The 27223-nt window shown below is 44.2% G+C and overlaps 1 protein-coding gene across 1 annotated transcript; it reads right to left on the bottom strand.

Annotated features, from left to right (window-relative positions):
* Positions 1-14589: 14589 nt before the first annotated feature.
* On the bottom strand, positions 14590-23360 carry Rpp40 (ribonuclease P/MRP subunit p40). The gene is made up of 8 exons (XM_059262312.1): positions 23193-23360; positions 21749-21893; positions 21015-21083; positions 19416-19511; positions 18653-18778; positions 16347-16545; positions 16104-16238; positions 14590-14810 (listed from the first exon to the last, which is right to left on the bottom strand). Exons 1-8 carry the CDS (start codon positions 23313-23315, stop codon positions 14612-14614), a joined length of 1092 nt encoding a protein of 363 aa, XP_059118295.1. The 5' UTR covers positions 23316-23360; the 3' UTR covers positions 14590-14611.
* Positions 23361-27223: the final 3863 nt, after the last annotated feature.

Genomic DNA, 27223 nt, shown 5'->3' with positions numbered 1-27223 from the left:
TGTCGGTCTCAAGTCAAGGGGGAGGCTCTGTTGGTTTGTCTGTCCCAAGCCAAGGGGGAAGCTCTGTCAGCCAGAATCTTCTGCCTTGTGTCCAGATTCTTGCTTCGAGCCACCTTCTCAGGAATGGTGACTTGCTCAGAACCCCCTCCTGCAAAATAGCTGATTGTGGTAATGGAGGTGGGCACCATGAGCTTTTGTGCCTGTGACTCCATTAACCGAAATTTCAATTCTATGAGTCAAAAAATTATTACCTCTTTGGTCATAAAGTATTTTCTAAATTAAAAAACAAAGCAATTTTCCCTCTCACTTATATGAGACAGAGATGGGGCTGGTCATTGCAGGATTTGGGTGTGGGTGTGGGAGCCCTGGTGCAAATGTTAACAGATATAGAGGCTAGATTGGGAAGACAACCAAGTTCTAGAGGTGGTGGCAATGTCTGTACAACCTTGGAAACGTGCACACACACACACACACACACACACACACACACACACATGCATACATACATACATTTGTTTGCCTCTTTGTATTTCACAGACTTCTTTGTGCAGCTTTGTGGTCCTAAGGATGAACCCAGGGCCTTGAACATGCCAGGCAAGTGTTCCAACCCTGAACTACACCTCCAGCCCTGTGAATATATCTAGTCATGCGGAACTACGTGCTTAAAGCTGGTAAGATTATAAACTTCATGCTGTGTGTTTTACCATGATTTAACATAAGCAAATAGTTTTTAAAAGGTTATTGCACATCTTTAATCCCAGTACTCAATGGCAAAGACAGAGGGATCTCTGTGAGGTCGAGGCCACCCTGATCTACACAGTGAGTTCCAGGACAGCCAGAGCTACGGAATAAAGAGATCATATCTCAAATAAATAAATAAATAAATAAATAAATAAATAAATAAATAAATAAATAAATAAATACATACATACATACATACATACATACATAAATAAATAAATAAATAAATAAATAAGGTTCCACAGAATTTGTTTACCTCCTTGATGTGAGTGTTTGAATCCTGAAGACAAAATGTTTCTAATATTCTTTTTTTTTTTTGGTTTTTCGAGACAGTGTTTCTCTGTGTAGCTTTGCGCCTTTCCTGGAACTCACTTGGTAGCCCAGGCTGGCCTCGAACTCACAGAGATCCGCCTGGCTCTGCCTCCCGAGTGCTGGGATTAAAGGCGTGCGCCACCACCGCCCGGCTTCTGATATTCTTGATCAACAAAGTAGTATAGTACGTGTGTGTGTGTGTGCGTGTGCGTGTGCGTGTGCGTGTGCGTGTGCGTGTGTGTGTGTGTGTGTGTGTGTGTGTTTAACCCATCAAGAGGAGCCCTGCCCAGAGCAGACTCTGCAGTACAAGGGACTTGACCTTTTCAAAGCAGAACAAAGTGAAGGATTTGCTCATCAGTGAGGCAATGGTCTATTCTACTGACCTGGGACCCACTGCGTGCCAGGCATGCGGACAGGACTTGTTTGTATTATTGTTTTGCATATGTTCCTGTTTTGCCTTTTCACGGGTGATATCTGGTGTCACAGACACACAGCTAAGGGGAGAGCGGTCTATAATCCCGGGTGTGCCCTTCGCCTGAGGAAGCCACCAACACTCCATCTTCCACCTTCAGGTCCCTGTATCTTGTCTTTTCCTTGTGGGGAAGTGGCCTAAAGTCATTCTCACAGGTTTGCCTCAGAGGTCCAAAAGCCTAGCAAAGACCACGTAGCGGGGAGATTGAAAGGGAGCTAAGATTCTAGAAAATTCTGAATGAAAACAACAGTTGCAAGCCAGAATGGATTGCTCATAGCAGCTCATTGTTGAGTGTCTGTCTTGGGTTCTGGCAGGAACACTAGAAAATCTGCCACTTAAGGATACAAAAAGAGCAGCAGACAGTCAGGAGGGGGACAGGGAGGGGGACAGGGTGGGAGGAAGTGTTGATGAGCCAAGCAACTGGATCCCAGTTCTCCCAGCGTCCCCAGCTCCAGCCCTGTTCACAGCCTCTGGCCCCATCTGGCTGTGACTGAGGAAGTGTAGGCCCAGAGCTGGCAGAGAGCGACCTTGGGGCAGCTCCAGTTTCAGCTGAACTGGACCACGTGTTATCCTGGGACCAGTAACCTGACACCGGCCCTCAGAGCCAATTATGGCTTTTGGCTCTGGTGGCATGGGAAGTTGAGGCCACTTTACAGGCACAGCAGAAATGTCTGTGCTGTTCCGCCAGCGAGTTGGCAAACTCTTGCAGAGTCAGGTCTTTGATGGAATGGATTTGGATACAAATCAGATATTTAAATGAATGCTTTTCCTCTCTGGCAGGGCCCCGTTCAGCCTAGCCACACGTTTATTTTCATATAAGATCTGGACTTCTTTTAAAGTGTGGTCTTCTTGATGACACCACAGACCATGTGGGGCTGCACCCAAGAGTTCACAGATTGCTGCCAGGCCGTAGAGAGGGAACAGGTCATCCCAGCTCACCTTTCTGGCTGAAGTGTGGTTGTGAGGAAACCGATTCATTTGTCTGCTGGCTGCACATGGTTTTGTTATTTAATCACGAGGTTTGGGGTTTATGCCAAGCAGCAACTAGCATCTGTTATCCTTCAAAAAGAAGAAACAAGGTAAATTTGTTCACTTCTCTCTCTCTCTCTCTCTCTCTCTCTCTCTCTCTCTCTCTCTCTCTCTCTCTCTCTCTCTCTCTCTCTCTCATACAATGTTCTTTTGGCCAGAAGAGGGCACCAGATCTCATTACGGATGGTTGTGAGCTGGCATGTAGTTGCTGGGAATTGAACTCAGGACCTCTGGAAGAGCAGCCAGTGCTCTTAACCTCTGAGCCATCTCTCCAGCCCCCCACACTTCTTTTTCAGCTCCTGGGCTAAATGGGAAAAAAGAAGAGGAAGAAAGGCTCTGAGATAGTCATTGTGATGCAAGTAATCTTCGTCCTTTTGAGAAGCAGAATTTTGTGAAACACTTTTTTTTAACACATAAATTAAACTGAGACATTTATAAATATTTTACAAGGCACCTATTCCTTCATCCATTCTGTTTTATTTAATTTATTTTGAGACAGGTCTCATGTAACCTAGACAACAGTCCTGAAACTTGCTATGCATCTGAGAATGACTTTGAACTCCAGATCATCCTGTTTCTGCCTCCCAAGCACTGAGATCTCATCTGTGTGCCATCGTGTCCAGCTTCCTCCCGGCACTTCTAAAGAAAGCCTGAAGAAATGTGAAGCTCTTTTCTCGCATACTGCCCTGGCCCCTGGCCAAGAGCTGAACCTACACCCCTGGCTGCTTGCTGCTAAGGCCAGCATTCAGTGACACTTGGAACAGCCTTTGTAGGAAGTGCAAGGATCCAGCAATCCACTCTTGTGGGCTTCCAGGAAGCCTTGGAGCTGACATCTCTCTGTGTCCCTTGGCAAAGCTGGTGGGACATTTTTCCCTCAGGATGTTATCCAGGACAAGCCCTTGCCTCTCTGCCCACCATGCCATGTGTTTCTGCTACTGCCCTGCAGAGGGCGCATGTCGCAGCCAAGCTTGCCCTCAGCATGCTTTCACCCAGGTGTGCGCTCTCCTGTAAGCTCCTTTCTCCTCTCCTCTTCCTAGCCCTGCATCAGTCAATGACATGGCACATCTGTTACGCCAGGAATGATGAGCCTAAGACACGGGGTTAAAAGTATTTACCCTTAATCTAACAGAATTGTGTCTTCTTTTGTTTTTTATTTTTCAAGACAGTGTTTCTTTGTATAGCCTTGGCTGTCCTGGAACTCACTCTGTAGACCAGGCTGGCCTAAAACTCACAGAGATTCACCTGCCTCTGCCTCTCGGAGTGCTGGGATTAAAGGTGTGCGCTACTACTGCCCAGCTTGCCAGGGCAGTTCCAGATTGAGGAGTTTAAAGGTCTAAGGGCTGTGCTCAGACCTAGAATCAGGGCTGCCTGCCACTGCTTCACGTTTCGCTCTGGTCCAGGGGACAGCAGAGTCCCCATTCAGCCCTTCCAAGAAATCCACAACCTTTAGACTGGGAGCAAATGTGCTGTGTGAAAATAATTCCTTTGCAGTCTCACAGTAGAGAAAGACAGCTGTCCCTAAACAAAATGTCAAATTTCCTGGAGCACACCAGAGTCTGGTAGTGACATCTGCTCCAGGATTCATGGTATCATCAAAGAAGACAGCCATGGGGAATAAGGGTTCCCGTGGAGAGCTTAAGCACTCAGGGTTAGGAGGGCCCTTCTTAGTGGTTTCAGAGGCGGGTGTTTCATGTCATGTAGTTGATGAGTAGCTTCCAGTCTGGTTGTGTTTGATTCCTAGGGGCAGAGGAGGGGAAAGTGTCAGCCCTTTAGTTAACATGTGGCCATTTACAGACTATGCCACTGGTGGCCTCTAATAACTTACATGTTTGACAGGGTAAGTGAAGGCTCCAGACTCAGTCACAGTACGGTGCCAGCCACGTCTTTTAGAGCAGCTGGAAGGGGAAAGAGAGAAAGAGACTGCTACAGGTTTGTGTGGCCTATAGACCCTGGCTTAACCCTGATAATGTTACAAATCCATCCCCCAAATCATACTTGACCGTGAAAGATTAAACTCTTCTCTATAGTCAGGAGCGAAGCAAGGCTGCTCATCCCACCACTTCTGCTCAGTGTGGCAGTGGAAGCCCTAAGCAGAGTGACCAGGCAAGAGAAAGAAAGACAAGTATACAAACCACAAGGGACGAAGCCACAAGCCTCTGTCTGCAAACATGTCCTTGCACAGGGGACACCTGAAACACGTAGAACTGTTAGAACTTAATAAGCAACTCCAGGATATAAAGTTAACATGGGAAATCAGTTGCATTTCTATACATGAACGAGGAACTATCTCTCCCCAAAAGTGATGAAGACTTTTTTTTTCATAACAGCTACAAAATTAAAACATTTAGGAAAAAATTTGACTAAGGAGGTGAAAGAAGTGTTCACGGACAATGAGCTACTGATGAAAGAACTAGAGAGAGGGGTGTGGCAGGACTCCTGTTCTGCCTGCATCCTGCCCCTGAAGAACACACAATAAACCTGCTGTGTCTTCTTAGAGGGTGGAGGGAGACTTGAGGAAGACACAAACAAATGGAAAAACACCCCATGTACATGGACTGGAAGAACCTATATGGATGAAATGTTCACAGAATCCGAAACTATCTACAAATTAATACAATCCCAGTTCAAACACAAATCCAACCCAACAAGAATAGAGAAAACAATCCTCCCATTTTAAAGAAACAACACACACACACACACACACACACACACACACACACACACAAATAATAAACAAATACCCAAAAAACAGGCAAAGAATGAAGCCAGAAGGATCGCTGTTGTTGTTGTTGTTGTTGTTGTTGTTGCTTGAGACAGGGATTCTCTGTGTAGCACTGGCTTTCTTGGAACTCACTCTGTACACCAGGTTTTCCTCAAACTCAGAGATCCACCTGCTTCTTTCTCCCAAGTGCTGGGAGTAAAGGCATGCTCTATTACCACCCAGTGGATCACACTCTTTGATTTCCAAATCTATCATAAGCCTCCAGTAATGAGAATGTCACATTACTGACATAAAACAGTTTGGCAGATCAATGACATGAAAAGGGTCAGGAATAAACCCAAGCACTTTTAATCAGTTGACTCTTCAAAATGACACTGAGATACACAAAAGGGAAAGGAATCCCCAGCAAAGCATTCTGGGAAAGCCAGATAGCTACATGCAAAAGAATGAGATTCGAACTCCACCATACCGTACAGAAAAATCAGCTCAAGTGGATTGAAGGCATTGATGTGAGGCCCAAGGTTATAAAACCATAGAAAACACAGGGGCAAATTCAGCAACAGGGTTATGTGAACAGTTTCTTAGATATGATCTCAAAACACAGGCAGACGCTAAAATACCAAACTCAAAAACTTCTGTGCAGCAAATAAGAGACAAGCTACAAAACCAGAGAGGCTATTTGTGAGCATCTCAGCTGCTGAGTGGTTAGTATAAAGTTCATAGTAAACTCAAACCTAAACAGTGAAAATAACAGTAACACCTGTTACATGAGGAATGATGAGCCCAAGACACAGAAAAGTATTTACCTCACACCAGAACTGAGGTTTTCATAAAGGGTAGATACTATGGAAAGAAACAGAAAGTGAATTCTCAGACAGAGCATTGTACCCCCTGAGAGGGAAAGGGGACCTTTTATAGCAGTTAAGAGAAGTTTCCTGGCCTTGCTTCCTGAGCTATTTGTGTTGGATCAGGAAGGTAGATTTTAAACACCACTTACCCCTCCTGAGAATGGCCAACGGAGACACCAGGGATCACAAAGTTAGGCTTTAATGATCTCTATAGGACAGCACAAGTCCCTGGGTCAGGTTGCACACAGTGAGGGACCTGATCGCTGGAGAGTGGGGTAAGGGTGTGGGTACAGAGAAAGACAGGCACATTTACATCATTCCACGGTGTCAGCATTCACTGAGTAACAACAGTAAAATCCACAGGGCCCATCAGTTTCAGCGGCAGCAATGTGCCAGATCATCACCCCCACCCTGCTTGTCTGGCTGAGGTGAACTCCGGTTCCTACATTTCAGTCTCAGTTATTAACTCTCATAGCACACAGCACACGGCAAATCCATCTCTGTGCACATACGTCGTTTATAGGACAAATGCAAGATAAAGAGACCATCAGCATTGGAAAGGTTTCAGAACTGGGCTGAGGGAATCTGTACTGGGAAGACAGCAAGGAGACTAGGATCAGGAAACAGCTGTTGGAGAGCGAAGCTGTGGAATGAAGCTCAAGGGTGAAAAGTTGAACTGGGGTCCAAGAGCAGGAAATGGCGAGTTCAGGTCCAGGTCTAGATGAGTAAAAAGTTAGAAGAGCTGGTAGTCCCAAACCACAACGACAATGGGACAAAGAAGATAAACGGAAGCTTCAGGGACAGTTGGGAGTCCTCCACTCTCCAACCTCTGATGCATATACCGGCTCTCACATGCTAGATTGGTGGGGCATCATCACCACAGTGTTAGGTGTCCGGCACCCTTCCTGTCTGGTGTGTCTGTTAAGTTCTTGGGCCTGGTTTCTCTGATATGATTGTGACACACCCATGGGCCCCTTCAGTCTCAATGCACCCTGATAAATGTACAAGGCAATTCCTTTCTACTTCCAGGAGTGCCAGTTATCAGTCTATGCTAGACCAGTGCAGTTTGCAGTTGATGGTGTAGTTTGTGGCTCTACCCAGGGCTTAGACCCATCCCTTTCCCTCAAAATGGAGTAAAAAGGCTCCTTGTAAAGTAGTCTCTCAGGCAAAGCACAGCCTGCAAAACAACAACAACACTATTTTACTACTCTACTGCGCAGCAGAGCAGCTTAAGAGTCAGACACAGCTTATTTTCAACACCGATTTCAATTCTTACTGTGAGCTCTTTTTTTTGGGCCTTTCTGTCTCTATAATAAGCTATTTGCAACATTGGCAAAGAACCTGAAGAGACATTTGCAAACAAAACAAAACAACAACAAAAACATAGAAATGGCCAACAAGTATGTGAAAAAGAGTCCAACGTCACCAGCCATCAGAGGAATGCAAACTACACCCACTAAGGAAGACACGCAAAGAGTTACCGTAGACTAAGGACACCCTCTACCCAGTTTCCCCTCAGCGGCCTGAAGCACAGCCGTTGGGGAAACACAGGCATTTTGTTTTGGTTTTGAGATCATATTCCACTAAGGGGAATTTGTTTATGCTTCTAATAACATCAGGGGAGAAATGTTGATTTTTTCACTTGTGAACATGGGTCACTGAGTATTTATGCTGGTCACTTACTCTCAGCTTCTGTATATCATCATCATTCCATCATCCACCATATTGACTTAGTCTCATTGCTGTGACTAAATGTGAGACAAGAAACAATTTAAGGGAGGAGAAGGTCATTCTGGCTTATAGCTCTAGGAGACATGTTCCACCATAACAGGGAAGGCACTGGGGCAGGAGCAGGAGGTTGGCTGGTCACATCGCATCTGCAGTAAAAACGCCCAGAGTGAACAGGAAACAGGGAAATGTCTGTAAGGTGGGATTTACTAGTATATATTTCTTAAAAAGGAAGGGGATTCTGACACAGGCTGGAAACACAAATGAACTTTGAGGACATCATACTGAGAAGCCAATCACCAGAAGACAAGTGCTGCATCGTCCCACTTACACAACAAGCACACTCGGGAACAGAGGTTTCCAGAGCCTGGGACAAGGTGACACAGTTACTATGTACTAGGAACGGAGTTTCTGCCTGGGGTTTGAAAAAGTTCCAGAAGTGGAGAGTGGCAGTGGTTGCACTGTGTAAATGTGAACACCACCACTGGGTTCTATACTGAATACAGTTATCTCAGTCCATTTTATAAGTTTACCACAATTAAACAAGCAAAAAAGAAAGGAAAAAGGATTGCCAAACTGTGGTTCCAGCCTACAGGGGAATCTTACTTCAGAGTGGGAAGGATGCAGTCTTAGAACTGACCATTTCATGCAGGGTGGAAGCTGTACAACACAGAGACCTCAGGATGTGTGGAGCCCAGACCCCCCATGGGGGGCACCGACCTTATCAAGGGTCTCTGAGAAGAATCCCCTGAGGGCTGACCCCAATGCTGACTCCCAAGAGTGGCCAGGTGAAATGCACGTGTGGACTGCTGACTGCAGCCTGTGGAAGGAGGACAGGGGTGCTCCTCATCAGGAAGGACAGCAAGTGTCTGAGATAGCTTGGTGTCTGAGGAACTTTTAGTTGCTTCTTTGTCTGGAGAAAAATGACATGACAGGGTAGAAAGAAGAGGCCACAGAGACAGACCTTTTAGCCTAGTGATGGGGTGGAAATCCCAGGGACATGCTGACATTCTGACTGTCCTTCTATCCAGCTGGCTAACTTCAGTGGATAGTCACTATTCTAGTTTCATTCTGTTGATGTGATAAAACACTCTGACAAAAAGCAACTTAAGGTAGTGTCTTAGTGTTCCGTTGCTGTGAAGAGACACCATGACCGTGGAAACTATTATAAAAGAAAGCATTTAATTGGGGGCTTGCTTACAGTTTCAGAGGTTTAGTCGTCCATTATTAACATGGCAAGGAGCATGACAGCTTTCAGGAAGCCATGGTGCTGAAGCAGCAGCTGAGAGCTCATCTTTTTGAGGCCAAGAGAGAGAGAGAGATTGAGCCTGGCGTGGGCATTTGAAGCCTCAACGCTCATCCTCCAGTGATATACTTCCTCCAACAAGGATATACCTCTTAATCCTTCTAATCCTTTTTTTTTTAAATTTATTTATTTATTATGTATACAGCATGTATGACTGCAGGCCAGAAGAGGGCACCAGATCTCATTACAGATGGTTGTGAGCCACCATGTGGTTGCTGGGAATTGAACTCAGGACCTCTAGAAGAGCAGTCAGTACTCTTAACCTCTGAGCTATCTCTCCAGCCCCCTTCTAATCCTTTTAAAGAGTTTCACTCCCCGGTGAGTAAGCAGTCAAACATATGAGCATATGGGGGCCATTCTTATTCAAACTACCTTAGGTAGGAAAGGGTTTATCTGGCTTATACTTCCAGGTCACAGTCCATCATTGAGGGAAGTCAGGGCAGGAACTCATGAAGAAACCATGGAGGAACACTGCTTACTGGCTCATGTAGCTGGAGTTCTCTCACTGGCTTGCTCACAGGTTCATGCTCAGCTAAGTCTTACACTGTCTGTCTTAGGGTCTCTATTGCTATGAAGAGACACCATGACCATAGCATCTCTTATAAAGGAAAACATTTATTTCATCGGGGCTTGCTTACAGTTTCGGAAGTTTAGTCATTATCATCTTGGTGAGAAGCATGGCAGCATGCAAGCAGATACAGTGCTGGAGAAGGAGCTAAGAGTTCTATATCTTGATCCACAGGCAACAGGAAGTGAACTGAGTACCACACTGGGCATAGCTTGAGCATATATGAGACCTCAAAGCCTGCCTCCACAGTGACACACTTCCCCCCAACAATGTCATACCTTCTAATAGTGCCACTCCCTATGGGCCAAGCATTTAAACACAAGAGTCTATGGAGCCATACCTATTCAAACCACCACACTGTCCAAATCCATCTGCCTAAGGATGATGCTGCCCACAGTGAGCTAGGCCCTCTGACATCAGTGATCAATCAAGACAATTTCTCACAGACATGGCAATAGATCAATCTGACTTAGGTAATTTCTCAATAGAGACTCCTTCAGATGACTCTAGGCCACGTCCAGTTGACTGTTGAGGCTAACTAGGACAGCCATCCATCTTTCTTATTAAACTGAAAGCAGAGAATATTAAATTTACAAATGAGCTAGCCACTTACTGATCAGTTCAGCATTCTGAATATCACCAAAGTTTTGAATGTTGTATATGTAGGACCTGGAGATGTAGCTTAGTTGGTCAAGTGTTTACCTAGCATGAAGGAAGCTCTGGTTTCAATCACCAACACTGCATAAAAACCAGCATGGTGGCACAGGCCTATAATCCCAGCCCTCAAAAGGTAGAGGCAGGAGGATCAGAAGTTCAAGGACATACTCAGCTACATAGGAAGTTCAAGGCCAGTCTGGCTGGGACACATGAGACTCTGTCTAGGGGAAAAGAGGAGAATTAGGCAAAGATTCATAAGCTCAATTTTGAAGTCCAACTGGTGAGTTTATAAGGAAAAGAAAGATGTTTCTCAGCCATATAGAATATCATCCATACAGCCTATGGTAAACTGTTGCTCTGGTGGTGCCCAATGAACCACCTCCCAAGATTCATGCCCTTGTATAATCTCCTGTCAATTCAACCCTTGGCTGTAGATGTAACCAACCGTCTTATTAAATAAGAAACACAGAGCTGATTCAGAGAAGAAAGCCAAGAGGTCAGAGCTAAGAGCCTCACCCTTCCTGATTCAGCGATCCTCTTCAGCCAAGAGAGCTCTCTGAAAGAGACCTACTTCCTGTGTGCATGTCTTTATATAGTCTAGCTGTTCTGCCTTCTCATTGGTTGTAAACCCAAACACGTGACTGCCTCGTCACTGCCTGTATGTACCACCCTCCAGGTCCTTAAAGGCGTGCGCCACCACCGCCACGCACTTGCTATGGCTCTAATAGCTCTGACCCCCAGGCAACTTTATTTATTAACGTACAATTAAAATCACATTTCAGTACAAGTAAAATACCACCACACTTGGCCATGAGAGTAACTTTGGTCAGTGAGTCATAAACAACAATATTTCAACTGGATCCTTAAGTACTTTCACAATAGGCCTTATCTTTCTGTAATTTTCCTTACTAGTGCCCACCATGATGTGAAAAAGCACAAACAGCTACCAAAAAGCCCACACAGAAGAGCAATGGGAGATGGCTCAGAGGTTAGGTGCACTTGCTGTTCTTCCAGAGGTCCTGAGTTCAATTCCCAGCACCCACATGGTGGCTCACAACCATCTATAATGAGATCTGGTGCCCTCTTCTGGCCTGCAGGGATACATGTAGGCAGAATACTGTATATATAATAAATAAATCTTTAAAAAAAAAAAAAAGAGCAATGAGGTCTCTGGTCATTAGTCTCAAGTGACCACCAAACCTGCCACCAGAACCACCCTCCCAGTGTGGGAGTGAGCCACTTAAGACCAGCTAATCCACCATCGTGCCAGACACAACAACCTTCTGATTAATAAGCAGTACCATGAAAAATAACAAATTATTGTTTAAAGTGATTAAATTTGGGGTAAATTTGTTATCTAACAATGAATAAAGGTATTTATGAAGGATTAAAAACACCGTATTGGTTTTTTTCAGATGTGGGTGTCACTCTACAGTTCTGGCTGGTCTGGAACTCACTACATAGAACAGGCTGGTCTCAAAACCATAGATCTACCTGCCATCACCTCCCAAGTGCTGAAATTAAAGGAGTGCACCACCACACTTGGCTATAAATCTTAATTTTTAAATCTCCAGGTATAGAATAAAACTTAATGAGCCATTCTGGCTTGACTGCCTACTTCACCCTGGGGCCATGGTGGGGTCTATCTGTAAAATGTGAGTCATATCTGTTCCGAAGGACTTTCATGGGCATTAACTGGTGGAATGTGTTTAAAATGTTTGGCTTGCGTGAATACTCAATGACTGCCCAGAAATGTCAGCCATTGTTATTACTCAATCAAATGTATTGGCTTTGCTTTTGTTCTGAGAAATTTTGAATGGATTTAAAAATGGAACAGGGGCAAAGTTTATCAATTGAGAGAAAGGAGAACATTCTGGAAGTTCAGAAGGCATTATGCTCAAAACTTTCTCACAGCAACAAAGAGATGGAGGCCTGTCAGAGGCCTAAGATGCACAGGACAAATCCTGGCTGCTCACAGACCGAGAGACAGCCATACATCCTAGCCTCTGAGTCTAACCTGGATCTCTCACCCGGGTGACGGCATTAGCATCAAGGCCTAAGAGCCCAGAGTCCCTGGGATTAGCAGAACATGCTGTCCCAGGCTGCCAACTGTGATCAGAAATTAAAGCCAGAGGTGAACTCTTCCTAAATCAAGGGAAAGCCCTAACTTTCATCAGGTGAGGGAAGCAAAGAAGGTAGGCAGGATCCGCCCCCACCCCTAAAATACCTGGTTTCTCCCCAGAACGAGTGCACAGTATCAATGGACTGATGATCCTGTCTGAATGCCCTCACTTAGCTGCTTTCTCTCAGGTGCCCCCTGCAGATGGCATGTACAAGGCTAGTAGATTTCTGCAGTAATGCTCACTCAGCTTGCTGTTGCCACTTTTTCCTACCCCCCTCCCCCAGCCCAGTGTGGATTTTAATGGATAGAAAAGGGATAGTAAGTTCAGCCAAATGGATGAATTCATGACACATGAGACTGAAAAAGAAAGGAAGAAAACTTATAGGCAAAGATCCATAGGCTCAATTTTAAACTCCAGCAGGCAAGCTTAAGGGAAAAAAGGGTGTTTCTAAGCCATACGGACACTATCATCCACACAGCCTATGGTAGGCATTGCTTTGATGGTGCTTAATGAACCACACCTCACAAAGTCCATGCCTTTGTGTTGTCTCCTGTGTTAATTCAACCTTTGAGCCCCCCACCCCCATCTTAAAATAAGACAGTGCACAAAACGCTCAGTTCTGTTAATAGGGTCATCATCAAGGAAGAAGTTGTTTCCATAAAGCAGTGCACTGTCCTGACACACACCTTCTATTCACCCTTAGAGGAAGAGAGCGCCTAAGAAGCTTGGGCTGGCTAGCTGGTGTCCTGCTGAGAAATGCCTTCCCAAACTTGTACACTAAGGATCCCAGGTGTGGGCTGGAGGGTGGACAAATCAGTCCTGTGTTGAAGAAGTTCCCTGGTGGCTTTTCTCCACAGGGGAAAGGTCCTTCTTTCCACGTTCCAGCCCTTCCTACATTCTTGCTGTGCCCCAGGACACCAGCTTGGACTTCAGATAGGACTATCAGCGTGAACCAGTGAGACTGAAGTAGGCCTAAATATCCTCCCGAATGTCCTCCCCGCCAAGAGCGAAGCCCATTCCCACTGTCCTGCCAACCCCACAGTGACTGTGTCAGGTACAAGCCAGATGCTTATACCTGAGGAACTGCCTCCATCAGCCGGCCCATGAGCATGTCGATGAGATACTTTCTTGATTGCTGGTTGATGGAAGATGGCCCAGCCCACAGTAGGAAATGCCTCTCCTAAGCAGGTGGTCCTGGGCTATATAAAAAAGCTAGGCAAGTAAGCCAGAAAGTAGCATTCTTCCGTGGTCTCTGCTTCAGTTCTTGTCTCTAAGTTTCTGCCTGAACTTCCTTTGCTGATGAACTGTAACCTGTTCTATCCTTCCAGAAGTTGCTTCTGGTCAAAAGAAAATCAAACTAGATCAGTTAATGTATGAATAGCGCCCATGATAGGGACTGGGCCTTGCTGTGGGATGGTCTAGTATGTCAAATGCTCTGATTGGTCAATAAATAAACAACTGATTGGCCAGTGGCCAGGCAGGAAATAGAGGCAGGACTAACAGAGAGAATTGAGAGAACAGGAAGGTGGGAAGAGACACTGCTAGCCACCGCCACGACAAGCAGCATGTGAAGATGCTGGTAAGCCATGAGCCACGTGGCAAGGTATAGATTTATAGAAATGGATTAATTTAAGATATAAAAATAGTAAGCAAGAAGCCTGCCACGGCCATACAGTTTGTAAGCAATATAAGTCTCTGTGTTTACTTGGTTGGGTCTGAGTGGCTGTGGGACTGGCGGGTGACAGAGATTTGTCCTGACTGTGGGTCAGGCAGGAAAACTCTAGCTACAGGGCCTGCCAAGGATAAGGATTCCTTTTTTACCTAAAAATTCACCAACTGGTCCAATTCTATCGGTCCCTATCTTCCAGTATACCCTACTCTGGAGTAAGCAACACCCTGTGCTCAAGAGAAAAGTCAGCTCAGAGCTATTCCCTGGACAAGCAGCCAGTGCCCAGGAGCCACTGCAGACAGCAAGCAAATGCTGATCTGAGAAGTGAATTATTATGACATAACCCTTCCACAATGAGGAAATACTGACAACAAACAAACAAACATAGTTTTACTGACAACAAACAAACAAACATAGTTTTAACTTTTGCATTTTCTTATGGTGGACAGTCATCAAATGCTCCAACAGCCATCTGAAGCCAATAGTCCTGATTGCTGAAAACCACAAAGTTGTATAAATGCTCTCCTCCTTTTTGGAAGCCATGTTCATTCTCTTTCCATGAGACAGGGCTGTCTGCAAAGCCTTGAACTGACAAGGTGACCCATGGGGCTAACTTTGGTTCATCAAAGTAGTGACTGAAAAAGAGAAAATTCTTATAAGAGGTCAGGAATGTCCACATTAAAGAAATTATCCTGGACTAGGGGTATTTCTGATGATCTAATTAAGCTGAGACTCTATGTTGATTCATAAAAACCAGGCTATGTGAATTAAATACTTGGTGCTATATTATGAATTCCATAAAGATTAACTAACATAACAGTCAGAAAACAACTTCAGCAGCTCTTACAGCCTGGAAAATCCAGTTAAGACCAAGAGAACAACCTCTACCCCACCCAAGTTACATAATAGTTTCCCTCCTATTTAGGCAGGGTTTTGTTGGTTTGTTTTAAATGTGTGTATGCCTGTGTTGGGGTCAGAAGACACCTGTGAGGTCCTCTGTGGATCCTGAGAACCAAACTCAGTTTTGGCTCATGTGTCCTTTCCCACTGAGCTATCCTGCTGGCCTGTCTCCCACGAAGAGTAATAATCTTGCCGGGTGGGGACTTAGTGCTTAACACTTGTCTACCATGCTCAAGGCCTTGAGTTTGATTCCTAGCATGGAAGGAAAAAAAAAAAAAATCTAGGGTTTCTCTATGTAGCCCTAGGTGTTCTAGAACTCACAATGTAGAGCAGGTGGCATTGAACTCAGATCCGTCTGCCTCTGCCTCCCAACTGCTGGGATTAAAGGTGTGCACCACCATGCCAAGTTCCCGCCTAATTCTGAATGAAAGATCTGCAGAATTCTTTAACTTAACATAGATCATAATTTGTCCCATAGAATACTGAAGTGTTTTCAAGTAGTGTGTGCATTTATTTATTTATCAAAATGGCTCAAAACATAACCAGGAAATTGAGCAGCTTGTTTCAAGAGGCCTACTGAGGCTCTGCTTTCTCTTTCCACAAGGGTTAAGTATTTCCAAATAGCATTTTCTCTGTCAGGAAGAATAATATGCCAGGGCCGGAGAGATGGCCCAGTAGTTAAAAGCACTTACTTTCAGAGACCCCAAGTTTGCTTCCCAGCACCCACATAGGTAGACTCACAACTGTCTATAACTCCAGCCTCAGGGAATCTGAAACCCTCTTCTGGTCTTCACTGGCACTCACACATGTGCACATAAATAAAACAAATCTTAAAGAAAGATAGTTGTCTTTTTCTGTTGCTGTTTTTAATGAATACTTACGACATTTAAAATGTTACTATACTTTTGAGTCCAAGTAATGAAAAACGGGATAAATGTGTGTGAGGGGCTCTGCCTTGTACCATACTAACAAAAGTCCTTAACAGCCCAATGCAGCACCAACAAATGAGAGACACAGTCTATACTCACCACAGCTGTTCCAGAAGGACGTGTATCTTCTCTGGCAGTATGAAACCTGTGATTGTACACAGACAAGCTTGGGCTATCACTGTGCTTGGCTGGGGACAGCAGTAGGTTGATATGAAATTATAAGGTTGGTTATTTCTGCCATAAAAAGGAAAGAAAACGTATTTACCATCACTACATAACCACATCCAAAGTACTGAACACTTACTGAAGACAAGCAACAAACTCCAGAGCTCATATACCCACAGATCCGCATTGCAGAAGACAGCGCCAAGCCAGTCAAAGAGCTCCGGTGCACTGCAGGCCTCCTCCGGCTCTCCTGCAATCCGGCTGCTCTGCAGCACTGGGCACTGCAGCTCTCTCACAGTGCTCACTGCCACTTGGGGCTGATGCTCCTGAATTCGGTATTTGGAGAAGTATGACATCACTGTTGATTCCTGTGCACCTTAAAACACACCAAATAAGGCTAAGTCAGCGTTGTTATAACTGGGTGTAACTCCATTCCCTTGTCTTCTCCTGTGTATTTTTGGGACAGGGTCTAGTATGTAGCTGGCTTCAAATGCAGGATCCTCCTGCCTACCTCCCTTCCCTTCACCGTATGTGTCACCATGCCCAACACATTTCCGATTCCCTTTTGAGTTACAGGGAACTGGTAAGATTAAGTAACATGGAAGCTAGGCAAAGCTGCATCCTAATTACAATTAAAGCAACTTAAAGTTGCTTTCAGCTGCTTATGCTAAAGTATTATAAACAATGACCTTTTCCACTCTTCCTGGAAAATACATGACACCTTCAGCTCAGGCTCACATTTGTTTCATTTGCTCTAACAAGAAAATTTCCACTTCATATATAAACCTCAAAGTATTCCTTACATAGGGAGGTTAGTGAACTCTACAGAAAGGAGTTTATTTGTGCACTCTAATAGGAAACAGCGGAGGAACTGAATGACAGTAGAATCTCATGCTAACTATCCCTTTGAAGACCCAGGAAAATCCACTATATTTTCAGAGAAGTCTGTGCACCCAACCACCTTGGAAGACAGAAACACACCTCCTCCTCCAAAGCATAGGGCAGGCTGGCTTACTGTCCAATAAGAGAGAAATAATGACACCGCCCCCCATCTGTGGGCAGAGCATATAGGCTTACTCCCACTATAAAACAACGGGGTTCCTTGGGCTCTATGCTCCTGTTCTGCAATGCAACCCACTGCACATGCCAGCATTACTAAAACAACTCTGTGACACTCCATGCCAACTGGGATTTGGTGAGCTTATGCAAATGTCAATTCTCTTATGTGTTGATTAATTCTAGGTGTCAAACTGGATTAGTGGTAAAGCTCATTTCTAGGTGTGTCTGTGAGGACGTTTCAAAAGGAGACTGGCATGTGAGTTCACGGACTGAGTAGGAGAGCCCCACTTTTAGGGTGGTAAACATGTGAGTTATTCCAACAGCCAGGGCCCAGACAGAACAAAGAGGCAGAGGCAAGGTAAATTCACGCTGTCTCCTGGAGCTGAGAGACCCAGCTTCTCCTGCTCCTGGATATCAGGCTCCGGGTTCTCAGGCCTTTGGTTTATCCTGAGAGTGACACTATTAGCTTGCCAGCAGGGCTTCTAGACTGGTCAGCTGCTACCACTGTGATGAATCAAATCCTCTGTCTTTGGCCCACGGCACTTGTGGCTGACTTCGCTGGTTGGTAGGCAGGGTAAAATCTCAGTCCATTCTTAGTTTCTCTGGAAGTAATTAATAGCTATACAGAACCCACTGCACGGACAATCCTCAGAGAAGTTGCCAAGTGACAGAAACATGAGCAAATATCTTTCTCCTCTTGTATATTTACCACACGCAAAAGGAGAACAGGCATCAAGCATTATGAAATTTGGACAGACAGGAGTCATCCAGGGTCGACAGAGTCCAGGAACTTTCTATGAGGAGCAGACAGATGGGTAGAGTTCCAAAAAGGATTGTTTCCCTGTCTTCTAAAGGTGATAACACACCACCATAATTCCCAATGATCTGATTTGTTACAATCTGGTAATGGGCCAAAGATAGACTTCTAAAAGGAGCAATACATGTGGAAGTTGTAATATATTTGATAAACATTAAAGCTGGCACTAAATTCAGTATTCTAATCAATTAAAAGTCACAACAAATGCTATCAGACATTTAATAGCCTGTGTGGGGTACTATCCTACAATAATGATAAACATATCACACTCATATAACTGATGCTGCTTTAAAATATTCTAGCCATGTCTGGTATATGGGAGGGAAAGAAGACAGTAGATACAGGTTAGCTGTTCTGAAGCCACTGTGCATCTCTACATCTGCAGAAAACCCAACAAGACTGGGACAGATTGCTCCAGAACTAGGTTTCCCCGACCAAAGGTGCTTCGGACATCTATAAAGCTAGAACAGCTCCTTCACAATGCCACACACCTATATAAACAATATTCCTTGACCACAGTGATACATCACAACTCAACCTTCCATTACACCTCTCCAACAATAAGATGTCAAAATCATTGTATCATTATAAAATTTATACTTCATACCTGTATGATGCCAAGCCAAAAGAAAATCAAACTTCAAAGGCTTCTTTTCTTTGAAGGACCAAGATATTCTTTCATACTTCTTAGAATCCAGGTTAAGGGATAAATCCATTAAATCAATGGAAATAACTTAAAGTAGAAAAAGGAATACATTTTTCATTCAAAGTATACATAGCTTACACTGTAGAGAAACATCAGAATTTTTGTTAAGTTTATAAATAGTACAGATTATTTTGTTCTTCATCCCTTTTGCCTCATGAAAAACATATCCCTCAGTGGGCTATTTCTAGTGTTGAGAGCTGCCAGCTACAGTTGTTTTAAATACTTTAAGTCTTCCTAGGTCAAAGACCAAGGGCAGAGGTCTTCAGGGGATCAATTCAATCTTGTGTATATGTGGCAGCCTTGGCTACTGATGCTCCCACCAGACAGTGCCATCAAAACCACCCCTTTACTTGTGAGTGAATTCCTACTAGGAATCATAAAGAAACTGTGTGCTAAGCACACTAAGTTGCTGCTCTCCACTGCATGCAAGGGGCCAGTCCAGTTCTATAACCCTTATTAAACGCAGTGTACAGCTAAGAGAAACAATTTAACCATGCCAACTGATCCTCTGGGACGCCCAACCACCAGCTCCTTGAGTCAGGATTTCAAAGGCAAGAAAGAGCCCCACCTTTTCTGAACAGAGATGAGAGGTGTGGCAAACACTTATCATTTATTACAAGAAAACTGACTTGCCAGACACCAGCGGAGCACACAAAATACTTACTAAACTTCATAGTTTTTCTGCCAGAATACCGAGATGGACGACCTTGAAGTCCAGTTTCTTCATAAGTATCTTTATCCAGTGATAAAATTAATTTCCCTATAAATCAAATAATAATTCCCATATGAGAGATGTTAAAATATGGCTGATATTCTCTAAGGAAGGTAGAACACTGGGCAATGACACAGCAGTGTAAGCACATATGAAGAACTTATTCGTAACACATCAGATTTATCTAGCCATGTACTTGACTGGCCTGGAACTTGCTGTGTAGCTGAGGCTGACCTCATATGGGTGGCAATCATCCTGCCTCAGCCTTCCAAATACAGGGATTACAGAGGTGAGACACCATGCTTGGTGATATTATCTATCATATATACATATGTAGATATTACAGTTGTGAAACTAGAAATAATTATATTTGTATTAAGGAAGAAACCACCAAACTCTGGTCTGTACATCAATTTCAAATACCTTCTTCTTTAAATCTAAATTTAATTTAATGTTATATGTATTTGTGTGCCTGGGTGTGTGTAAGTACACCAAAGAGCCTGTGGAGGTCAGAAGAGGGTGTCAGATCTCCTGGAACTGGAGCTGTGAGCTGCCATGTGGGTACTGGGAACTGAACCTGGGTCCTCTGCAATGGCAGTAAGCACTCCTAGCTGCTGAGCCATTTCTCCAGCCCCTACTTCAAGTATCTTCAAGTCATTTAAAAACTATGTTAGAGCTAAGTAGAGATGTGCTGGGTCATGTTTGTGATCTCAGCACTTGGAAAGCTAAGGCAGATGGGAATGAAAATCTGAGACCAACCTAGGCTAAATGGTAAGAACCCATCTCCAAACAAAACAAAACAAAAAGTTCTAAGTCTCAACTATTTGCACTGATGAAGGAACATGTCTATGCCATACAGCTTGGGAAATAAGACTACTGAGAAACAAGGTAATATAACCAACGTTAAAAATGTTATGCTATAAATTCATAGGAAATTTTGGAAAACTGCTCCATCTAAGAAGGAAGTCTAGAGCTCAAGGAGGAGCTTCATTTTACTCTGTTTAAAACTGCATGATTTGACTTTTTAAAAATTATTATGTTGGCCGGGCGGTGGTGGCACACGCCTTTAATCCCAGCACTTGGGAGGCAGAGGCAGGCGGATCTCTGTGAGTTCGAGGCCAGCCTGGTCTCCAAAGCAAGTTCCAGGAAAGGCGCAAAGCTACACAGAGAAACCCTGTCTCGAAAAAAACAAAAAAAAACCAAAAAAAAAAAAAAAAGAAAGAAAAAATTATTATGTTACATTTTGATGTGTATGGGCGTTTTGCCCACATGTGCATCATGTATGTGCCTAATGCCTGTGGAGGCCAGACAAGGAAGGGCACTGGATCCCCTGGAACTGGAACTACAGACAGTTGTGAGCTACCAAGTGAGTGCTAGAAACTGAACTCTGGTCCTTTGGAAGAGCAGCCAGTAATCCTAACTGCTAAGTCATCTCTCTACACCCTAGAGTTTGTTTTTTTTTTAAATTTTTTTTTATTTTGTTTTTTCTAACCATACAGATTTCTTTTATAATTGAAAAAAAAATAAGTTAAAAAAAATGAATGTTGTCACCATTTGGTAGGAGGGCAACAGTATTATCTTCATCAATACTTGTATTGTATGTTAATGCAGAAAATGAACCTGTAAGAGAAATTCAAGAAAAAGAATTAACTCAACCCTGCAATGTTTGCTAATGAATTATTTTAACATGACAACAAATTTTCCAGGTAGGTAATAGTCAGTAGCTAGTACTATTCTAAGCCACTCAATAAACCCAATACAGACCAGGGATAAGTTGGAACATACACATGCTAAGTTCCAGCTAGACCCATACAGGCAGGGTCTTTCTGTGCAAGTTTACTATCAACAGGCTGAGAATGGACTCAGAATAGAACCCACAACCTTGGGGATTCTAGCAGAAAGAACAGTGTACAGTAGAAGATGCAAGGGGACAAATCTTTGAGGCAAAGTTCTAAATTACGAGTCAGAAACTACTCAACCAAGTTAATAATCAAAAGGTACTTAATCTTCCTCATCTGCTAAGTAGAGATTCAACCTACTTCACTTGAATTGTTGGAAGGGCTAATTAAATTTGTAAGATCTGTAGCCATCACCTAAAGAGGACACAGGAAAGAGGAGAACAAACAATTCTGATAGATGAAGAAGTGATGCATGCAGCTAACCACATGGTCTAGTCTCTACAGGTCCTTTTGAAAACAACTGAAGAACCCCAGTATTTTGGTATGGCCTTCCTATAGCTCTTCATCTTGCCTTGTTCATATGAGGCACTAAATGCTTTTTCTTACCTTTCTTTACAAAGGTGTGGATGAACTCATGTGTAATTAATTCATGAAGTGGTAAGTTCTTCACAGAGTAATAGGGCCCAATTTCCATGACCACGTTTTTCAGTTCTTTTGATAACAGCCCACATTCAGGAATAAGAAATGAAACCTATTGGAACGTAGAAGTACAAACAAAGTTATATTTTATGAAGATTAACACTATGTTTTTAGAAGTGAAATATGAAAATTGTTAGTTATTCCTTTACAGGTTTTACCAGGACATACAAACACACAAATCTTCTTTAAATTATTTTCTGAGACAAGGTTTTTTCTCATAAAGAAATTGTATGTCAGGCTTGCCTCAAACTCAGCGATCTGCCCACCTCTGCCTGGGATTAAAGGTATGCACTACCCTGCTAGATAACAAATCTTTTAAGCTATCAATCTCAGGCAAACACATTTGATTACTCAGGTTTTTTTCCTTTCTGCATTGCAATGTGAGACAAGAGACTAAGCAGAAATGTAATGGAAGTCTTGCTTGAAGTTTATCGTTTGCACATAAACAACACATGCTATGTCCTTCACACTTTATATTCAAGGAAGTATAGTATAATTCAACATGTCTTGATTTGTTTACCCTGGAGTCACTGAAACCAAAGGAACTGCTCCTGGGAGCACAGGGAGTTTAGGGACATTCCATTGGTAAGAAGCTACACAGAAACAGAAGTGCTCCTGGACGTTTCCATTTCCTAGACGAACATAACGGGCCAGACAAGATAAGCGATACACCCCTGACCGCAGGGATGAGATTTCAAACAAAGCAGAGACGTAAAATCAGCGCGGATTTCAAATGATCCCCAAGGGCACATCTAAAGTCCGTCCTGAAAAGCTCCAACAAGCAGCCTGTGCCTGAGGGGCAAGCACGCCAGTTAATGTCTCTGAGAAACATATCAAGCCGATATTTAAGGTGTAAAATGCTTAAGCCCTTGTCGTCTTGAGGTAGTTTTTTTTTTTGAGTTCCTTAGTTGTCAAACCCCGTGATGCTTTGGAAAGAGGCACAAGCTGAGCTACGGAGAGACTAGCCCAAATTTAGGGCGAAAGGCAGCTTCACGTTATTCAGGTCACACTTCTAACTCCTCCGTGCCTGCCCAACCCTTCACCTAGCTACCGCGGGCCGTGGGAGACTCAATCCGGAACCCGGCATTAACCAGCCGAACTCAGAAAATGAACACCAAAACTCCACTGTTCTGAAGGGCGGAGTACCGCTCCGTGTCCGGCGCACCTGGGAGTTGTAGTCCTACACCCCTCCAAGAAAAGTGCTCGGCAAACTGAAGAAACTACACTTCCCAGCATGCCTGGCGACGGACTCTGCCCGCCCCCGCAAGGCGAGGAGGTCCCGCTGGGGAAGACCAGAGAAGCTCTCCCCTAAACCTCTCCAGCCCAAGGAGGCCGGGTGAACCTGACTCACCCTGTAATTATGATAGTGCGTCTCCACGAGATGTTTATGGCGAGACTTGTCGTGGCCGAAGTTGGATTTCTCACAGACCAGTAAGTGCCGGGGAGCCTCTTGCAGTCTGCGCAGCGTGGCCATGTTAAGCACGAGTCTAGGCGCGCCCCGCTTCCCGGACCGCCCCGCCTCCCGGACCGCCCCGCCTCCCGGACCGCCCCGCCTCCCGGACCGCCCCGCCTCCCGGACCGCCCCGCCTCCCGGACCGCCCCGCCTCCCGGACCGCCCCGCCTCCCGGACCGCCCCGCCTCCCGGACCGCCCCTCACTGTACCATTTGCCCCTTTCTGATGCCACGCCCCTCCCTCCGCCACGCCCTTAACCCTTCTTTCCTTCCCCTCTGCTGTCAGTTCCTAGGAGATTTGGGTAGGAGTAGAGTGAGGGTTCCTTATATTTGTAAAGAACTCGGAAGCTTCTCCGAAGGTTCTTGAGAACCTGACACATCCATTCCATCCCACAGAGTTTCTTCAGGGAAGAACAGTGCGTACCTGAGCAGGACTCAGAGAGGATGATAAGACAGAGGGAAGGTCCAGTACAGTCAGGAAATTCACCTGCTTTGGGCACACATTCTATTTTCCTGACTCCTCACATGGTCTAGTTCCTAATGCACACCCCCCACAGACCCCTAAGTTCCCACTGAGCCATCCCAAAAGGTATAGGAAATTGCGAGGGAAGAAAATATGGTATTTTAGCTAATTTTTATATCCAATAGGACTCATTTGCTTTGCTTTTTGATTGTTTATTTTTTCATTTACAACATTTCTATTTGTGTGATTTTCCCCAAAAATCTCAGCTGAATTGTACTTCCATGTAGCCGATTTCTTTAAAAAGCCATATTGTTGATTTTTCTCGTCTATTTTGCTAAGCATATGTGTGCAGCTGACTTTCCTCTCCAGGCCCTTGACTGAATTAATCTTTTTGTTTGAATCTTTTTTGAGGTCTTAAAGTATTTTTACTAGTAAACTTCTGAAGTCACCCAGCATTTTACCTGTTTCAGGATCTTTGAATCCAGAAACTGTTTGGTTTTGAGACAGGGTCTCATTATATATCCTGAATGACCTGAGACTCCATAGCGACTCTTTCTCTGTCCCTCCAGTCAGCTCCCAAATAATGACTTGGAGACTTATTATTAATTTTGAAAACTTGGCCAATAGCTGGGATGAAAGGTGTGCACCACCACTCCTGGATAGTTGTTTTGTTATTGTTGTTGTTGTTTGGAGGAGTTGTCATGTTCTTTCTTGTTTCTTGCATTTCTGTGTGTAGTTTTGGTATCTATTGATTTAAAGGTGTCTTACTGGCTTACTTGCTGTTATTCTGACCTAGCGCCCTAACTCTCCAAGGCTCAGTCCCCAGCACCACACTTCTAGAGGAGAAACCAAGTGCTGAGATGCAGCAAAGGAAGACATAGAAACACACTCCCAGTGACTGCGTTCAGCAATGTATGACCAATAACCAAGGGACAGATTTCCAACACTAATGTAGAGGATGCTGTGAACCTTAAGATTATGTAGGGTAAGTGTGAAAGTAGCATGAATATGAAGTGCAGAAAGGAGAAAGAAGAAAAGCAAGCTCCAATAAAAGGAAGAAAAAGAGACAGCCGGGCGGTGGTGGCGCACGCCTTTAATCCCAGCACTCGGGAGGCAGAGCCAGGCGGATCTCTGTGAGTTCGAGGCCAGCCTGGGCTACCAAGTGAGTTCCAGGAAAGGCACAAAGCTACACAGAGAAACCCTGTCTCGAAAAACCAAAAAAAAAAAAAAAAAAAAAAAAAAGGAAGAAAAAGAGGAATGGGAAAGTATGTCATGGATGGGGAAGTGAAGAGAGAAAGGGTTTAGAAAAAAGTAAAAACGAAAAGAAAAGAAGAGGGAAAATCCCACTGATAAAAAAGCTTGAATAATGAATTATATAAACATAAATGGGATAAAAGATAAAAATATGCAATTTTTTAAAAGGTACAAAAGGAAGAAAAAGAGTGCCAAGTAATAAACAATATAAATAATATAAAATAAACTTATGTATGAGATGTAAAACACGTGAAAATACGTGAGAGGGAATTAAAAAGTTTCTAAAGACTTCAATAAAGTGAAAACACTAACAGCGTACTAAGAAGAACAAAGGGGAAAAGTAAAAGAAAGGAGAAAGATGCAATGTGAAAGCAGCCTCGTTCAGGGTGTTTGGAATTGCCCAGAAGAGGGGTGTTGTTGAACTTGTGGACTCTTGTCTTGAGCCTGTATTGAACAGTGTCATGTGTCCTCCAGAGCTGTTATAACACGAATTGCTAAATGGTCTTATTAATAAAAATCCCGGAGCCTTATTAGAGTGAAAGCTGAAAGAAGAGGAATAGAACAAGCCAGCCACAAGTTCTTACCCCTAGGAAATCCTCAGCCCAAGGGAGCTATTTCCTATATACTCAAGCCTTATATACCTTTCTGTGCCCTGCCATCTTACTTCCTCTCTTTGCCCAGCTCTGTCACTGCCTGTGTGTCTGTACAGACCTCCAGACCTCTATGGTTAACTAGCACTGGGATTAAAGGCATGTGCCACCATGCCTGGCTCTGTTCCCAGTGTGGCCTTGAACTCACAGAGATCCAGATGAATCTCTGCCTCCCGAATGCTAGGATTAAAGGCATGTGCTACCACTGCCTGACCTCTATGTTTAATATAGTGGCTGGCTTTGACCTCTGATCTCCAGGCAAGCTTTATTTGTTAGAGCACAAATAAAATATCACCACAAGCTGTCTTTACTTTGTTTTTGGTTTTGTGTGTGTGTGTGTGTGTGTGTGTGTGTGTGTGTGTGTGTGTTCCCTTTGACATCTTTTTTTAAAAAAAAACTTTTATTCTTTTCTCATTTTGACCAGTTTCCCTTCGGTCCACTCCTCCTTTCCCCTCCCCCACTTCCCCCTCCCCCCGATCAACTTCTGTTTTCCTTCAAAAGATAAAAATAAAAAATAAAAAGAGCAGGCTTCCCAGTGATATCCACTGAACTGGCCTAACAAGATAAGATTGGGCACAAATCCTCATATCAGGGCTGGATATGGCAACCCCTTATGAGAAAAGGATCCCAAGTGCAGGCAAAAGAGTCATAGACACACACCCCACTCCCATTGTTGAGAGTCCCACAAGAACACCAAGCTATATAACCATAACATAGGTGCAAAGGGCCTAGCTCAGACCCATCCATACAGGATCCATGTTTATCTATTGAGAGTCTGTGAGTCCCTATGAGCCCTGCTTAGTTGATTCTGTGGCCCAAGTTCTCATGGTGTCCCCAACCCCTCTGGTTCCTACAATCCTTCCTTCCCTTCTTCTGCTGGGTTCCCCTGGCTCTACCTAGTGGTGGTGGATCTCTGCATCTGCTCCCATCAGTTGCTGGATGATGCCCTCTGATGACAATTGGGCGGGGCACTGATCTATGAGCATAACAGAATATCATTAGGAATCATTTCATTGACTTTTTTTTTCTTTTGTTTTTTTGAGATAGGGTTTCACTGTGTAGTCCTGGCTGTCCTGGAACTCACCATGTAGACCAGGCTGGCCTTGAACTCACAGAGATCTGCATGTCTCTGCCTCCTGAGTGCTGTGATTAAAGACATGTACCACCACTGCCCAGCTGACTTTTGTTGTTGTTGTTTTTGGTTTTGCCAGTCAAGTTTGTCTCTATCCTGGGTCTCTGGGTTGTCCTGCCTCTGGTCTCTGGCCATCCAGGCAGTGTCAGGCATGGGCTCCCTCTCAGAGTGTGGTGTGATGTGGTCCACAAGTTGTAACAGTCATGGGTTGACCACTCCCACAAGTTCTGTGCCACCATTGCCCCAGCACATCTTGCAGGCAGGAAGGTTTTGTGGCTGGGTTGATGTCCCAGTCCAACTGTTAAGAGTTGGTTATAGAAGATGGCCAGTTTGGGCTCCTTATCCCCCATTACTAGGAGACTTCACTAGGGTCACTCTTGCAGATTCCAGGGAGTTTCCACTGCACTAGGTTTCTGGAGATGACTGAAATT

Source organism: Peromyscus eremicus, chromosome 5, assembly GCF_949786415.1.
Source record: "Peromyscus eremicus chromosome 5, PerEre_H2_v1, whole genome shotgun sequence".
Taxonomy (NCBI): Eukaryota; Metazoa; Chordata; class Mammalia; order Rodentia; family Cricetidae; genus Peromyscus; species Peromyscus eremicus.
Note: the sequence above shows the minus strand (reverse complement) of the source record. Positions and strands in the feature narration are given on the sequence as shown.

Bases quoted from the DNA above. Each gene is read 5' to 3' on its own strand.
- Rpp40 (XM_059262312.1), bottom strand. From the start codon at position 23,315: ATGGCCACGCTGCGCAGACTGCAAGAGGCTCCCCGGCACTTACTGGTC. The intron at 16,546-18,652 runs GTATGAAGTATA...GTGTGTTTTAAG, and splicing joins TTTGGCTTGGCATCATACAG to GTGCACAGGAATCAACAGTG. The intron at 14,811-16,103 runs GTGAGTATAGAC...TCTCTTTTTCAG, and splicing joins GTCCTTCTGGAACAGCTGTG to TCACTACTTTGATGAACCAA.